Source organism: Castor canadensis, chromosome 1 (genome assembly GCF_047511655.1).
Source record: "Castor canadensis chromosome 1, mCasCan1.hap1v2, whole genome shotgun sequence".
NCBI lineage: Eukaryota > Metazoa > Chordata > Mammalia > Rodentia > Castoridae > Castor > Castor canadensis.
In genome coordinates, this window is record NC_133386.1 from 14,402,572 (window position 1) to 14,419,070 (window position 16,499).

At 41.3% G+C, this 16,499-nt stretch overlaps 1 protein-coding gene across 23 annotated transcripts in view; it reads left to right on the forward strand.

Moving 5' to 3' along the window:
* Positions 1 to 16,499, forward strand: part of Syne1 (spectrin repeat containing nuclear envelope protein 1) — a 437,993-nt gene that overhangs the window by 411,619 nt on the left and 9,875 nt on the right. For 18 of the 23 annotated variants that reach the window (XM_074072146.1, XM_074072138.1, XM_074072179.1 and 15 more), the window contains 11 exons: positions 1,320 to 1,502; positions 1,761 to 1,898; positions 3,339 to 3,530; positions 4,390 to 4,723; positions 6,452 to 6,520; positions 8,142 to 8,284; positions 10,109 to 10,235; positions 10,588 to 10,799; positions 13,262 to 13,462; positions 14,668 to 14,796; positions 16,243 to 16,455. In XM_074072146.1, the coding sequence (XP_073928247.1) occupies positions 1,320 to 1,502; positions 1,761 to 1,898; positions 3,339 to 3,530; positions 4,390 to 4,723; positions 6,452 to 6,520; positions 8,142 to 8,284; positions 10,109 to 10,235; positions 10,588 to 10,799; positions 13,262 to 13,462; positions 14,668 to 14,796; positions 16,243 to 16,455 (1,941 nt within the window). The remainder of the gene's footprint in view (positions 1 to 1,319; positions 1,503 to 1,760; positions 1,899 to 3,338; positions 3,531 to 4,389; positions 4,724 to 6,451; positions 6,521 to 8,141; positions 8,285 to 10,108; positions 10,236 to 10,587; positions 10,800 to 13,261; positions 13,463 to 14,667; positions 14,797 to 16,242; positions 16,456 to 16,499) is intronic. The other 5 variants (XM_074072173.1, XM_074072176.1, XM_074072194.1 and 2 more) reach the window with 2 other exon arrangements.

The following is a 16,499-nucleotide window of genomic DNA, read 5'->3' on the forward strand; positions in this document are numbered from 1 at the left end:
TTGGACTCAAATTTTATAGCAAAAGTTACCCATATAGTCAGCTTCTGTAATGATTGATTTTATCATTTATCATAATTATAATTTTTTTAGAGACAGAAACAAGTTACAGAAACAAAATTTTGCTTAAGGACAATCCTTAGCCTGCTCCATTGCTCAAATGTTTGGGAGGGCCCTAGATGTGCTGGGGTGTCTGACCTGCTGCTATACCATCACCCCTGTGGGCAAACACATTCTAACTTACAGCAACACCAAAGGCTGTCACATCACTTCCTTTGCTGGGGAAATAATGTAAAGTTTTATAGAACTAAAGATTGAATTTACTAGGATTGAGCATCTTAAAGCAATTCTCAGGAGGAAACCATTTATGAGACAGAAATGTGATAGCATGTTAAGAGTGTGATGAGGCCAAGGACAACAAGATTTGGGATTGAGATGAGTACAGGCCAGTTAATTAATTATAAAATTTTTGGTCTAGTGACAGAATAAAAATCAGTCATAAATCATACAAACGAGTTCAGTAGGAGAAAAACTATTTTGTTTTGGTGGAATGATTCTTATGCTAGGGCTATTCTGTACTATAGAGACAAAGCAGGAAGAATCTCTAAACTGTGTACTGTGTCCTCAAAAGTAAACAGCCACCATTATACTGTACCTGTAACAGCCCTAACACATTTTATAAAAACTGCATAATTCATGGGAAAACAGAAAAGAAATAGGGCATATTCTAAACTTTTTTAAAATGGAAAATTAGTTGTCTTTTACTCAACTGCTTCTCTTCAAAGTTAATAACTGCCTTTTGCAAAGTACGGTTTAAATTTTATTCCTAATGGATACCAGAATAGAGGTGTTTAGGAAATTATATATTTTACAAATAAACAGTTCTATTGTAGATAACTTTTCTCAGTTTTGACACCAGAAATATCAAACTCTTCAAATTCACATTTCAACACACATGTATATTTTTCTAATGGCTTTTTTTGGTGTGAAAAATTTATTTCCAAACCATTTTTAAAAGTTCTGTTTATTTTATGTGTATGCATATACATATACATCTGAATATATATGTACATTTATATTTGTGCGTTTATTTGTGGATATATGGATTAATTACTATTCCCCATTTTCTTTCATGTTCTTGATTCACCCACTCTGAGTAAATGACTTTGCTTTCACAAGGGAAGAGAGCTTTTATTAGTAGCTGCCCTTTCTTTCTGTCTGATAGTATCATTTCTATCCTTGACACTACACTATGAAAACCAAGCCATAACCAAGGTCCTTCCCTGATCACCCACACTGATGCACATTCTTTGTGACCCTAGGCCTTCCAGCGACAGGTCCATGAAAGCCTGACCCAGCTGGAACTGATCAACAAGCAGTACCGCCGCCTGGCCAGAGAGAACCGCACAGACTCTGCGAGCAGCCTCAAACAGATGGTTCACGAAGGCAACCAGAGATGGGACAACCTGCAGAAGCGCGTCACCTCCATCTTGCGCAGACTCAAGGTTTGAATTATGACTCATCTGTAATTTAGAGATCCAGAGGGCAGAACCAGGCCATTTGAATATAATCTGAGATATAATTGCAGTGAATGTGAAGTTGGGTTAGCAGGAGGGGCTGGAGGGGGCAGTGATAGGTGAAGGGTGCAGGGTACTCGTTACTTGTTGAGAAAATGATGTCTAAGAAGAATGTGGAAATTGTCTGTGCCAACTGACTGTGCTGATGTGTACTGTTCAATTTTTATTTTCTTCCTCTCATACCAGCATTTTATTAGCCAACGTGAGGAGTTTGAGACTGCACGGGACAGCATCCTAGTGTGGCTAACAGAGATGGACCTGCAGCTCACTAACATTGAGCACTTCTCTGAGTGTGATGTTCAAGCGAAAATAAAGCAGCTCAAGGTAATGGGTCAGTTATTTTCCAAATTATCAAGGTGAGTCCCCTCACATCTGAAAACGAGATGATATGTAGATCCTTTGGGGAATAGAATTGTAACGAACTCTTAAAAATTAGTTCTTCATGATTGCAAGACGAGTCAGCAAACATTAAAGATATTAAAATTTTTTAAAGCGCACAACCCAGTGGTTGCACTATTAACACAAATGCTTTTAAATATTGACTTGATTGCTAAGGCATTGGGGACCTTCTTTTGTTGTTTTGCCTCTGGTTTGTTTTGCAACCTCCATGTTCCAGAATGATACAACTTTCTTATGTTGGGATTTCACTGTCCATATCTACATTCTTAATGCCTTTAATCTTAAATATATTTTATGTCTTTCACAACATAATCCAAACACAATGGCTAGCTAGAATTTGAACAGGAGGGAACTATCTAAATAAAAAGATTTGAGTTAAATAATTTGCAAGGCAGTTTATGAAATTTTTTCCCAATATAGATATATGGATTTGTGTGTGTGTGCATTTGTGTATTGGAGATTGAATCCAGGACATTGGGCCATGGTATACCATAAGCTTTTGGTTTTTATATTAAAATGAGGAAGTTACCCTTAATCGTAGATTATTAAGATGGGCAATTCTGTCACACCTCTCCTGTTTTCCCTCCCCACCACCATTCTCCCAAGTCATCTCACGAGCAAATCAATATTTAGCTCCTTCAACAGCACATTTCTACCACGTGATAGTTGAATTTTTTCTTTTTTGGACTCTGGCGGGATCTTGGAACTTGTTACTCTACTCTCCTTTCTCTCTTGGAAGTCTTTTTCCTTATTGGACAATTTCAACTGTTCCAGACTTTAATTTTCTTCTTATTATTATTCCAGAGCTTATTGTATTATTTAATTAAAATTGATCACCTGAAATCTATACCTAGGAACTTAACTCTTTCAAACCATACAGAATGATTACACATACTCTTCCCAGAATTCCTTGCTTTTCAAATCATTGTGACTTTGTGCTTTAATGCTTGTGTCCTGAACCAACAAAAGAATCATCTGAGAAGGATTTGTGACATTTGTCTTTTGGATGGCTTCCCTTTGTTGTGCTTGACATAGGATTTACATTGTGTGATACAAATCAAAATGTTTAGATCATGACATCATTTTGACATGGAATCACAACTTGATGCTGGGTTTGAATATTTTTTTCCTGTTATTCTCTATCCATATGGTCTATGGCAGTAAATCTTACTAGCAACAGTTATTTTCTGACTCTTATTCCAATTTAAAATTTTGTTCTTCATTAATAGCCTCTCAGCTGTCATTGCATATGGCAAATCAAATATCCCTACATGGTTTTTCCAATGTCATGAGAAATATGTGTCGTATAATTCTCGGATATCATTGGGAGCAGTGAAAAGTTCACAAGGCATTTGTGCTCCCCAGGCCTTCCAGCAGGAAATTTCACTGAACCACAATAAGATTGAGCAGATAATTGCGCAAGGGGAGCAGCTGATAGAGAAGAGTGAGCCCCTGGATGCAGCCGTCATCGAGGAGGAATTGGATGAGCTCCAACGCTACTGCCAGGAGGTCTTTGGGCGTGTGGAGAGATACCACAAGAAACTGATCCGCCTGCCGGTATGGAGCATTCGGTCTTTTCATTGTTAGAAATCTAGAAAGAATTAATTATATGGAATTAGGTAGAATAACAACGTGAGCAAGAGCCCAGGCTCTGGAGCCAGAATGCATGGGTTCAGTTGTCACTTTGACACTGTTGTCTATGAAGCATTGAGCACACTACTGCACGTTTCTTGCCTCGGTTTCCCAACTGTAAAACAGGTTTAATCACAGCAACTACCTTGTAGAAAGGACTGGTTTTGATCATTAGCTCATATATATAAACTTGAAAAGAACACTTGGCATATATCTTGTATGGAAGATAAAGAAACTTCTAGACGAAATAAGGAAATTGAGAAGTATAAACAGTTGCTCAGCTCCCAAGGTTATTTCTTTGTGAATTTTTTTCTTCTGTTTTTTCTAATTTCCACCATAATCACATCTCATCTATAGGAATGTCATTGGAATCTCATATGATAAAATATATTTTATCTCTGGGATATGAAGAAAAAAAGACATGCTAAGGTTTTGTTCCTGATATGTGGCATTGTGTACGTGCTGTGTTACAGGCATGATTCCAGGTTGCCTTTATTTATATTATCATACTTAATCTTCTATTATGGTTATTCAAAGTAAGTTGTGATGTTATTCCCATCTTAACAGTAATAAAACTGAGGCTCATATAGATTAACTTATTAGACACTTTGAAGTGATTGAGTGGTTTTTATGTATTTCTTCATAGAAAGTTTAAAGTTATCACCACGTGGTAGGCAGGTGGTGCAGATCAGCTTGAGCACTGACATTTGCACCAGGTAGAGCCTGAGGGGTCAGGGGACAGGCAAGCCCCGCAGTAACAGAGTTGGCATGACTTCCCTTCTAGCTTCCAGATGATGATCATGACCTCTCTGATCGGGAGCTGGAGCTTGATGACTCTACGGCTCTCTCGGACTTGCACTGGCAGGACCCCTCTGCAGATGGTGCATCCTCCCCCCAGCCTTCCTCCAACCCCTCCCTCTCGCTCCCCCAGCCCCTCCGGAGTGAGCGGTCAGGACGGGACACCCCAGCCAGTGTGGACTCCATCCCTCTGGAGTGGGATCATGACTATGACCTCAGTCGTGACCTGGAATCTGCAGTGTCCAGAACTCTGCCCTCTGAGGATGAAGAGGGTCGGGAAGACAAGGATTTCTACCTCAGGGGAGCCGTTGGCTTATCAGGTAGGAAAGAGTCCATACGAGAAAGAATGAATACTGTTTTGGAAAGACATCAGCTAGCCAGGCTCATCTACGAAATGGTGGGTGTTAGAATAACCAGGTGTACATGGTGGCACAGAAGCAGAATCATGGACACCTGGCCTGGAGCTGGGAGGAGAAGCTTCACTGAAGAAAGTTGTGAGCTGACACGGGGGAGGATTAGCACTCATTCAGGGACATGGCAGTGTTCAGAGGAAGAAAGAGGAGCCCAGCCCAGCTTTGGCGATTAGCCGTGGTGCTTTTGGTCATCTGAAGTTTGTCCACAGTGGCGAGTCTGTGGGTTGGTGTCATACAGTGGATACAGTGGTGACCATGGAGGTTGGAAAAACAAGCAAGGGCCTGATGATGCAGTGGCCTGGACACCACGGGAAGGTGTTTGGCTGTTATCCTGAAGGCAATAGGGAGCCACGCTAGGGTCTGAAGAGTGAAGCGCTGTGGTCAGATGCATCTAGAGAGAATGGAAGAGGTGAGAAATCCAGAGAAGATGCCGCCACAAGGCCCATTAGTTAGACGTATGGCATGAGGAGCAGTACTGCCTAACTTGGATCGAGTTGATTTTCTGGCTTGGGCATCTTAATAAAACATACAGGTGGAAGGAAGGCCGTGAAGACCACAAGAGGGAGAGAATATCATAGCATGGCTGAACAAGGGAGGCAGGGCAAAGAGACAGGGGAGCTCTGAGTTTGATTATGTAATCCTGCTTTTGAGATATTTGTAGAAGTTTAGATCTAGCAATCCAAGAGTAGAAGTATGAATTTCCAGGACCTGGAAATACAGATTAGGCTGTTTTCCACATGTAAATAGTCATTGTCCTGAGTGGGTGGAAGGAATCACAAAGGAAGAGCATCTAGAAGGAAGCAAAAAGGACAAAGCATCCAGCAATACACGCAGTGAAGGGATGGGCAGAAAGAGAGGGTCGATCGTATAGAAGATGAGTAAAGATAGAGTAAGGAGTTGGAGCTGATCTGTGGCACTTGGAAGGCCATCCACAGTTAGCTCTGCTTGCTTCTGATGGTTTATGTGGGTTCTCAAGCACGTGACCTTGTTCTAAGAATGAACTCTTACTTTTCTCTTTTCTGAAATGTGTCTGTGCAAATCAAGATGGGCTGTAAATGGAAAATACACTTACATACATACGCCAAGCTTAAGGACAAAAACCATAAAACATTAATCTCTGTTGAGTGTATGTATTATTTTGTTTTATTGGTTTAGTAAACTTTAGCATTAAAATGAATTTCACCTGCTTACTAGTATCCTAAGGTGGCTATGAAAACTATAAAATTCCATATGTAGTTTACACAGAGATACAGGGGAAATGCTGTTCTTGAATTGTGCCACTGACTTTCTGTTTAAACTTGGACAAGTGACTTCATTCCTCTGGATGCCAGTTTTCTCATCTGAAAAATGGAAGCAATGCTACCAGGCATCCCTTGGATTTCTGTGAGGCTAAATGTGCTTAAAACAGTGCCTGGCTCAGAACACTCTTCAGTCAGTCAGTATCAATTCTTAGTAGAATTCATTTCAGGAAGCCCTCGGGGGCCATGCTTATGCTCCTCTGTGTGCTCTGTGTGCTGGGGGGCTGTCTGTTTAGAATGACTAACTTCCTCTTTTTCCCTAGGAAAGTCCTCCTGCCACAAGGGAGTCAAGGTTTCCAGTACCTAGCTGTGAACTTAGACTGTGCTCTTTTTGCAGATGTAGTGATCCCTGAAAGCCCTGAGGCCTATGTAAAACTCACAGAAAATGCCATCAGAAATACCTCTGGTAGGCACGAAGTCAGCATCCTCCCTTCTTCACCGTAACAAGCCTCCTCTCTCAGCGCTGCTGCTGGGTCTCTCTTAGCTTTAGGTCATCAGGCGTGGTGAGGCCCAGCCCTCCTCTCTTCCTCTGCTGTTCTTGAAAAAAGCTGCTGGTTGAGCCACACCCAGAATACGATTGCAATAATCAGATGAAGCAGAATAACTTCTCAGCTTGTCAAGTGGTAGCGAGTCCATTAAGGAGAGACCTCTGATGTCCTTCGACAGCAGAAAATAGGAGAGGGCAAAGCCAGGCCTCAGTGTGTGTGCCCCAGGGGTCTGCTTGGTTGTGAGAGTACCAGCTTTAGAGGCTGTAGCTGACCTCTGGCTGGACAAGTGACCTTGACACAGTCTCCACTGTACCATCCTCATTTCAGAGGTCACATAGAAGATGGGAGTGAGGCCAGATTCCTTTTAATTTAAGAAGCTTTTTCTCATAAAATAACTTGAAATGAAAACTCTGTTCCATGGTATCTTAACCCTTCAGTTTCCCTTTGAAGATAGGACCAGTTCTCAACTCAAAAGATTTGAAGAGAGAAAAATGGAACTGTTTTTGCTCAGAGCTTTACTAGACAAACTGAGTTCAAGGTCAGTGGTTTGGGGGAGTAGTGAAGTTACTAGTTTACACTTCAGTCTCTGAAGAGAAGCAGAGGGTCAGGAAGGACAGGAAGTGAGGTGGCATTACTGACAAGGTGAATTCCCAGAGACTTCTCCTAGGTATATTTTAAAGAACTTGCTTAAAAGTAGATAGATCACTAAAGCTTACTAATATTTGCTCTGCTTCACCCTGTGCTAGCACCACTTTGATATCAGCATTCTTATTCAGCAACAAGTCTGTCCACACAAATGCATGTGTGCACACATATGGGCACATATGTGTGCACACAGGCAGACATGAACACTGTAAGTTCACGGCTCTAAGAGAATGAGCCAGGATGTGGGCAGTAAGTAAAATGCTGCCTAAATAGAAGGATTGGATTCTTAGCTTGCTCTCAGTTTTGTTTCAGACTTTAGAAGAAAACAAGTCCCTGCTAGTTTGATGTCTCCATGACATCTGTTCTGAACTAGTCTTTTCTTGGTTAACTGGAATTCATGCCTTAAGTGTAGAATATAGCAAGAGGGTCTTCTGCAGTGCTGTCACCTTTGCGGTGCACAAAGACAAATTAAAGGGCATACCCTCCTTTACTGGCTAAGTGACTGCAGAAAGAGCTTGAGATATAATTGCCTGCTTTCTCCTGGGGAGGGACACACACTGCTTCAGATGTTCAGAAAGGCCTTCTACAACTTCCAGCACTCCAGTTATAGGCGATGGGCTGGAGGAGAAAGTAGACACTGTCCAGAATTGATGGCAGAACGCTTTTCAGTGCCCACTGTCTGGCTGTCTTGGGAAAGCCCACGCACTGGTTCGGCCCCTGCAATGCCTAACCCATCAGCGCCACGGTACTGAATCTGCTCTGTAATTATCATTCACTCACAACGCCCTTTCTCTGCTAGCAAAGCTGAAATGAATTCTGAAACTTCTCCTTGAATGTCCAGCTCAAAATATGTAAACAGTATGGGCGGTAAGATTCTTATGGTTGACACTGCAGGGGATCCCAGCGCTCTGGAGTCACAGATCCAGCAACTGCACAAAGCACTGGATGACAGTCACTTCCAGATGCAGCAAACTGAAAATATCCTCCGTAGCAAAACTCCCACGGGGCCAGAGCTGGACTCCAGCTACAGAGGCTACGTGAGTATACCACCCCTCCCACCCCTGACCTTTACCTGGATCACAGTTCTGTGACAAAGAACAGCCTGTCTGCACCATGAGAGTTTTATGAGCTCTCCAAGCACTGCCATGCCTTTGAACTCATGAACATGGAAGTGAAAAACAAAGCCCCTTACTGTTTGAGAAGAACTGGTGTTGCCAGGCTCCAAGAGCCCATTATAATGGCAAGCTTGTTCCTTGACACCGAGCACTTGGGGGAAGAGCCGCCAGTTGAATGCGATGAAATGCTTTGGCTCCCAAATATCATTAGGCATTTTTCCAAATTCAACTAATAATTTTTGGACCAAGGCTGTCTCTGGAGCATGAGATTTTGGCTAATAGATAACTAACAGAATTTTTGTCTTAGTTCTTTTCCTGGGTTTTTGATTCACTTAATGGGCTTGGGAATGTTTTTATCCTCTTTTCTTGGTTTTCGTCGTCGTTGTTGTTGTCGATGGTGGGGATCGAATAGAGCCCTTCACATACGAGGTAGATGCCCTACCACCGAACACATCCCAGCCTATCTCGTGCTCTCAGTGTGCTCATTTCTGGAGAAAATGGCTCTGATTAATAAGAGGGATTGAGAGGCAGGATAGCAAGGGATGGTATAGGTTACCCGCTTTGTTATGTGGCTGTTATAGTTTATCACAACTGTATTTTCCTTGTTCTGGTTACTAACCAGGCAATTTTTCTCAGAGACTACCTGTTTCCTCCAACTACATAAGCAAGAGAAATTTTACAGTAAATCTCTCCCCTGCCTCACACCTCCTGTCACATCTAAGGGACTGATTAGTAAAAGGAAAGAAAAGGAATTTCCCATGGGCTGAGCACAATGCACCCATGCTACTTTTTGAAACTAGGGAAGAACACTGCTCTAGCTCCATGTGCCGACATTACGATTCTCACAGTTACTTCTGTTATTATGAAACCTCTTTCTTAAAGTGCAGTATAATCTTTGGATGACCATGTTGATCACAGAAATTACATTTGATCTCAATCAAAAAGTAATCAAAGTAACTCAGTAGCATTGTGAGGCACTTAAAGGCTTTAAGACATGTTATGGTCCATATAAGCAGGAATATATTGAAGTGATTTGTTCTTTTTTATTTTATTTTATCTTATTTTTGATATAGGGTCTCCCTATGTAGCCCAGGCTAGCCTCAAACTTGCAATCCTCCTGCCTCAGCCTGTCGAACGCTAGGTTGACAGGTGTGTGCCACCAACCCCATTCTGATTTGTTCTTATATCTTTGTAATAGTGTGTATAATATTATTAAGTTTTGCCTTTAATTTTAGCATTTAGTCCCTGATACTTATTAGATATTGCTTTAAATTTTCTCATAAAATAGCTGGCATTAGTATTGCTTTACCCTCTTAAGCATTTCAGTTTTTTAATGCAGAAATATTCGTGCGATTTGTGGTAGTATTAATGTTTCCACATTTCAGTTTAAGAAGGAAAAAGAGGGAGCAACTTGCCAAAAATTGTATGTTGTTTTGGCAGCTTAGGGCTCTGAATTTTCATTCCCAGTTTGGTTTAATTTGTTTTGATTCATGAACTTAAAAGAAATGTTGAGGGCTTCTCAAGCCAACCTCGTATGCAAAGTACATCTTTAGGGTTTTGCTCTTTGTGTATGTGAATAGGTTGCCTGTTGAAACCACATGGTTTTGAACTAGGCTTACTTTCCATGGAGTGGCACAGGGAAGAAGAACACAGCTACTGCCCTTGCAGGGATTGAAAAGGTGTTTCCCGCCAAAACTCTTGCCCTTGTGAGAACTGTGATAACAGGCTGTTTTGATGTCTGAACAGATGAAACTCCTTGGCGAATGCAGTGACACTATAGATTCAGTGAGGAGACTGGAGCACAAGCTAAAGGAGGAGGAAGAGAATCTGCCAGGCTTTGTCAACTTGAACAGCACCGAAACCCAGACAGCTGGTGAGTGCATTGTACTCGGTTCAAGAAAGAGTGTGACACAAGATCCTGAAGGACTTTGTGACATGCTCCTTCCATGGAGCTGCTTAGCCGCCTCTTCATCCTCAAATGACCTTCCATGACAGGGGAGGGAAGTGGAGAACATCATGGTAGCCTTCTGCATGTCTCCTTTATTACAGTGCACCATCTCTAATGACTCTAGTCACCTTTTTACAAGTGTATTCTCAGAGTCCTGTTGTAGAAGGGGACCAAGAATGGAATTGATCCTATGTGGCTATTTTTTTTTAACTTGAGGATAAATCATTAAAGAAGCAACAAGGATAAATGCACCATGTACCCACTTATGTCCTGCCAGGTGTGATTGACCGATGGGAGCTCCTACAGGCCCAGGCACTGAGCAAGGAGCTAAGGATGAAGCAGAACCTCCAGAAGTGGCAGCAGTTCAACTCAGACCTGAACAACATCTGGGCCTGGCTGGGAGAGACGGAGGAGGAACTGGACCAGCTCCAGCGCCTGGAGCTCAGCACTGACATCCAGACCATCGAGCGCCAAATCAAAAAGCTCAAGGTAGCTTTCCCTGGTGCACATCAGCCAATCAGAAAGCCACCACATGTCACATCCCTTCAGAACTTCTACTTCTAGTTTTATTACCCCCACACAATAGCAGGGAAAGTGTCTAACAAAAATAGCAAGAATGCTCACCTCTCTTCCAGCCATCCCAAATCCAAGTGGTTCTTAAACATGGTTTTGAGAGGTAGAAATATGGACCACCATGTAGAGCTATCACCCACGTGCATTATCACTTACAATTTAACTAATTGGTATTTTATGAAATGAGCAGTTAAAGTTTTGTGAAAGGTCCAGGTACCTCTGGGACCTATTTAGCCTCTTTGTAATGGAAATATGGGTGTGATCAGAACCCTGATCTCTATCTAGAGCTGTAAAAAAAAAACCTTTCCAAGACTGTATCTGTGTGCATTTGTTGGAGATCTTGATGAAATAATTTGATCTCAAATCAGCAAAACTTATGAAATTGACTGTAGTAGGGGCAAAAGCAGTTGTATGATAATGAGTAAAGAAAAACAAAACTGTTGATTTGTGGTAAAACATTGCCATGTGGATTGATTTTGGCCTGGGTGGGCGTAGTACACAAATGGCTTCCCTTACCTCCAGCTCTGGATCTTAAAAATCCTCGTTTTCCTGAATTGCGTTCATACGTGGAAATTTAAGCATCCTGTAGACCGTGAGCTCAGTTTCTGTTTAATATTGTGACAGCTCCTGTTTTCAGTTTGGAGAACACCAAGATGTGTTCTTCCTCAGAATATAGCCACCCAAGTTCTCCAGGCTCAAAATTAAGTGTGCTCCTTTTGTGTTCCTGTGGTTTTAGTATACGCTATTTATTTGGGATGATGTTGTTGTGCCTTGCCTTTTGGTGGTTTGTTGTTTTGCTTTAAATTTGCAGTCTTCCCCACAGATACTGTCACAGTTTCATCTTATAGAAAGGTCTCTGTACCAGCGTCATGAATTTCAGGATGAAAGCAGCATGGTAGATGCAATTTACAATGTCTGTACAATGGAGCACATTTTCCTAAGTTACTCTGGCTGGGCAGTGTTGAATTATAACCAGTACCTTAAAAAGGGTATAGAACAAGTCCTGGCCAGCATCTCACTGTCCAGTGGAAATCACCTTAACAATTAAAACAAAATAAAACCAGCCACCCTCCTGTGTACCTTTTCCTGATCCTTCCTGTCCGTGTTTTCTGTCAATAAACTTGTGGAATGACCATGTTCTTTCCACAATTCTCTTGATTGTATGCTGTCTTTGTGGTGGAATGTATAGTATGGCACGTTAAGAACCCACTAAAAAGTGAAAAGTCTAGTTGGGACCACAACAGAACTAGTGAAAATTCATAAGAAAATGCAGCCTGTATGCATGTGATTTTCAGGATTGCTCACTCCAGCTTGATCTGTGGATGTTTAAATGGATCTAGATACTCAAAAATTAGTACATAATTCTGGGCTCAAATTCTTGGAATTGAGTCAAAAATCAGTTGCCTGTTTTTTAGTTTTGTTTCTGTTTTTTATGAAATTAAACTAAACTGATTAGTCCATGAAACACCAGTTCATTCTCTTTGCCATCTCAAGAATGTGGCCCAGGACACAGAATGTTCTCAGCCTGTGGGTCATTGTGTCTACAGTTCAGAACACTGGAGTCCGGGACCCTGCCATCCACCTTCCCAAAGCTCCTTGTTGGAATCCAATGCACAGAAGTTTGAGCATCATTTGTCTAGTGACTTGGAATTATCACTCTGGGGAGGTTTTCTACTGCTCAAAATTATCAGAGCCAGTTTGTTTTGTTTTGTTTTGTTTTGCTAGTTTTGAAGCACTGTGCCAGGGGCTGAGTTATTCAGGCTCCTTAGTTTAAAGCACAAGGTCATGGTTGTCTCCAGCAAGACTCTTCTTCATTCAGTTTATCCTTTCCCCTCCTTGGTTTTTAATTCCCATTCCTCAAGCCCTTGGCAACCATTGCAAAATATCTAGTGGTCATTCTTTATTCTTTTGTACTCTTGAAAAATGTGGATTTATGCTGGGCATGGATGTGCACCCTTCTAATCCCAGCACTTGGGAGGTGGAGGTGTGAGGATCATGTGTTCTGGGCCAACCTGGGTTACATAGTCAGGTCCTGGCTCAAAAAAAACCAGAAATGTGGCTTTCGGTATGTGCACATGTTGTAATGCTGGTGTGCTCCATATGTTGTCCTGTGTTGACTTTTTCCACTCTACATCATGTTCTCTTAAGATCTCTCCTTATTGTCAGAGGTCATCTATCTAAAAAACTTCTTCTGATTGCGGTATCATTATCAGTGATGTGCACCCACCATCTCTTACCTAGCCGTCCCATTGAAGCCGGTTTTGATTATGGAGTCCTCTCATTTGAGTGAAACTTTTTTAAGAGTCTTAGACTACTTTTTAATAAAAATTGTTTTAGTCATGCCTGTGGTTGCTAGATTGTTCTCCTTTCTCTTTCAGGAGCTCCAGAAAGCTGTCGACCACCGCAAAGCCATCATCCTCTCCATCAATCTCTGCAGCTCCGAGTTCACCCAGACTGACAGTAAGGAAAGCCACGACCTGCAGGACCGCTTGTCCCAGATGAATGGGCGTTGGGACCGAGTGTGCTCCTTGCTGGAGGACTGGCGGGGCCTGCTACAAGATGCACTGCTGCAGTGCCAGGTCAGTAGGTCACCTGCTTTGGGCAGGTGATAACTCAGAGCCACACACTAATATCACAGTTACTTGAGGATTGAGTTGTCCCCAAAGTTGGTATTTGAATGAGGTAAATTTTCATTTTAGCAGAGAATCTGTGTATGTGACCATGTTCAGTCCATCTTCCATTCAACTAAAAAGAGACAGTTCCCACATTTGTCCTGCCATTCCTTCTTTACTCATTTGTTTATTTCATTTATTCATTGAACACGTACTTACTGAGCATGTAAGCAGACACTTTTTGAACAGCCAAGTAAGCATTACAGGTATTTATTCATCCATTCATGTCACCATTATTTTGAGTTTCTATGGCATACCAGATAGGGCACTAAGCAATTGGATACGGTATAGCCTCGTCTTTTTGGGGGGAAGCCAAAACAAACTGCAAAGGAATCCTTAAGCAAGGACTTAAGTATTCTCACAGACCCTGGTGAGAAAAGTAGCTGAGGAAAAACTACTTCAAGAGGGTGCTCAGGGAAGCTCTGTGGATCTCTGAGCTGATGCTGAAAAAATGTTGCTGTGAAGGAGAAATGATAAATGGAAAGTCCCAGAAGCAGGAACAGAAAAGAAGGCATTGTGGCCAGAACATAGTCAGCAAGGCAGGAAATGATCAGGAGTGGAGGAGCAGGGAGGTACCAGATCCTCAAGGCACTGAAGGCCTGGGCCAGGAGTTTGCGTCACATTCTAAGCACAATGGGGAGGGTAAAGGAGTTGAAGCTTCCTTGGAAGCAGATACTCAAGCTGTTGTCCTCATGGCATCCTAATACAGTGGCTTTTACTCCTTGCACAAGGACATTGAGTAAGTGATGAGTGAGTGGGATCTGAGATTGGCCTTAGGTATAAAAAACTGGGAGGAGTGGCACACACAGAGAAGAGCAGAGCTCCTTCCTTCCACGCTGTGTATTATCACTACTTTTCTTCCAGAAATTGAGTATTGTGCTGCCAACTTACTTGTGCCTAAATTTTCCCCCAAGGAATAATTCAGTGTTTTGGGTAATAGATGAACTCACAGTCAGGTCATTACAAGAGCACCAGGGCTTTCCTCAGGAAAGAGCTGTGTATCCTATCTTAAGACCGATGTTTGTTTTCCAATGGCAGCAATTGGAAAGAATGGAAATAATTCTGAAAAAATATATCCTCTGTAGTTACTTTATACTTGTATGTTTTTGTAGGATTTCCATGAAATGAGCCACGGTTTGCTTCTTATGCTGGAGAACATTGACAGAAGGAAAAATGAAATTATACCTGTTGACTCTCACCTTGACCCAGAGATACTGCAGGACCACCACAAACAACTTAGGGTAAGAACTCTGGCAGCTTGTGGTTATTTCTAGCAAGGGTATGTATTTTTTTTTTATTTTTATTTTTTACCTTTTGCATTATAGCCTCCAACTTACACTCTTAACTTCCACACTTAAACCTCTAATTTAACTCCTTAAGGTTTCTAGTCTCTGTGAAACAAATGTGTGCAGGTCACATCTCCAACTTTAGCTGTTGTTTGTTGTATGACTCTTAAGCATCCTGAATCTCAATTAGCTTGTGTTTATGAAGGCAATTTTTGGTAAATTGTCCTTATTTTTAATTTGAGCCTTATATGTTATTTCTATGGAGGCTTATTATAAAAGGACATTAAAATTGTTAAAATAGAAAGAGCCATTTAAGTCTTTTTAAGAGGAATTAAATAGATCAAATGAAACATGAACCTTATCACCAAATTTTCTGAGAATAAGCCAGAAAGGCAAACACAATGAGTTAGCTCATTATGACTATCTGAGAAAAAAAAAACAAACAAACAATTCTTAGCATGTGTCCTTATACAAGGATCTTGGGACAATACAATTCAATGTATTAAAATGATTTTTACAGGAGGTAAGGAAGTATATTTGAGTTCCATTAGGAGAAAAAATGCTTTGTATTTTGTAGCTTTATGTACTATTAAAATATTGTATCTCAACATTTAACACTCATCAGCCTAAACTACTGAATTAGTAGCTTTTTTTCTTCTTTTATCATTTTTACATTTTCTTACATGTGTATATATTTTTTTGTGCCACCTACCCCCACACTCCTACACCCCTGCTTCCAACCCCTGTTCCACCCTCTTCTCCAATTTTGTTGAAGAGAAAAGATAAGAGATAATAAGAAAGACATAGTGTTTTTGTTAGTTTGGGATAAAGATAGCTATACAGAGAGAATCCTAGCATTGCTTCCATGCACTTGTGTATTGCAATCCACATTGGTTCATTTCTAGAAACCAAGAGCACATAACTGGCAATTTTGTTTTTATTCAGCTTTGACCTTTGACATTAAACTGTGATGAATCACCCTGTATCTTCTTTAAAAGTCTTTACTAAATATCAGAACATACCTGGACATGCTTGGGTTTTTCTGTATCTAGATGTTAGTGTTTTACTTTTCTGTTCAAAACATGATTGTATATCTCATTTACATATTGCTTTGTATTTTGAATACCTTCATGTACATTACCCAATTTAAACCTTCCAGTAATGCTGATTGTAGACCAGGCACCCAATCAGAAAGCTGCGATCGGAGCGGTTCAGAGGTCTTTTTAGAGTATTTTTAGCAGAGGCAGAATTAGAACACAATCTGCAAGCCCCACACCATAATCTGTAGCCTTGGTTGGAGTGTGAGCTACACATTCTGATGCTCAGATGTGAGTACCCACTTTGGGAACTTTCTACAGCTATCAACACTTTCTATAAAAATACTTCCTGTCACCCACCTAGCAAATAAAGCATGAGCTGCTGGAGTCCCAGCACCAAGTGGCCTCACTGCAAGACATGTCTTGTCAACTCCTGGTGAATGCTGAAGGTACAGACTGCCTAGAAGCCAAAGAAAAAGTCCATGTTATTGGAAATCGGCTCAAACTTCTCCTGAAGGAGGTCAGTCATCACATCCAGGATCTGGAGAAGTTACTGGACATGTCAAGCAGTCAGCAGGTAAGCCCCCATCAGACATCACAACATCACTTTCTTACAGGAGC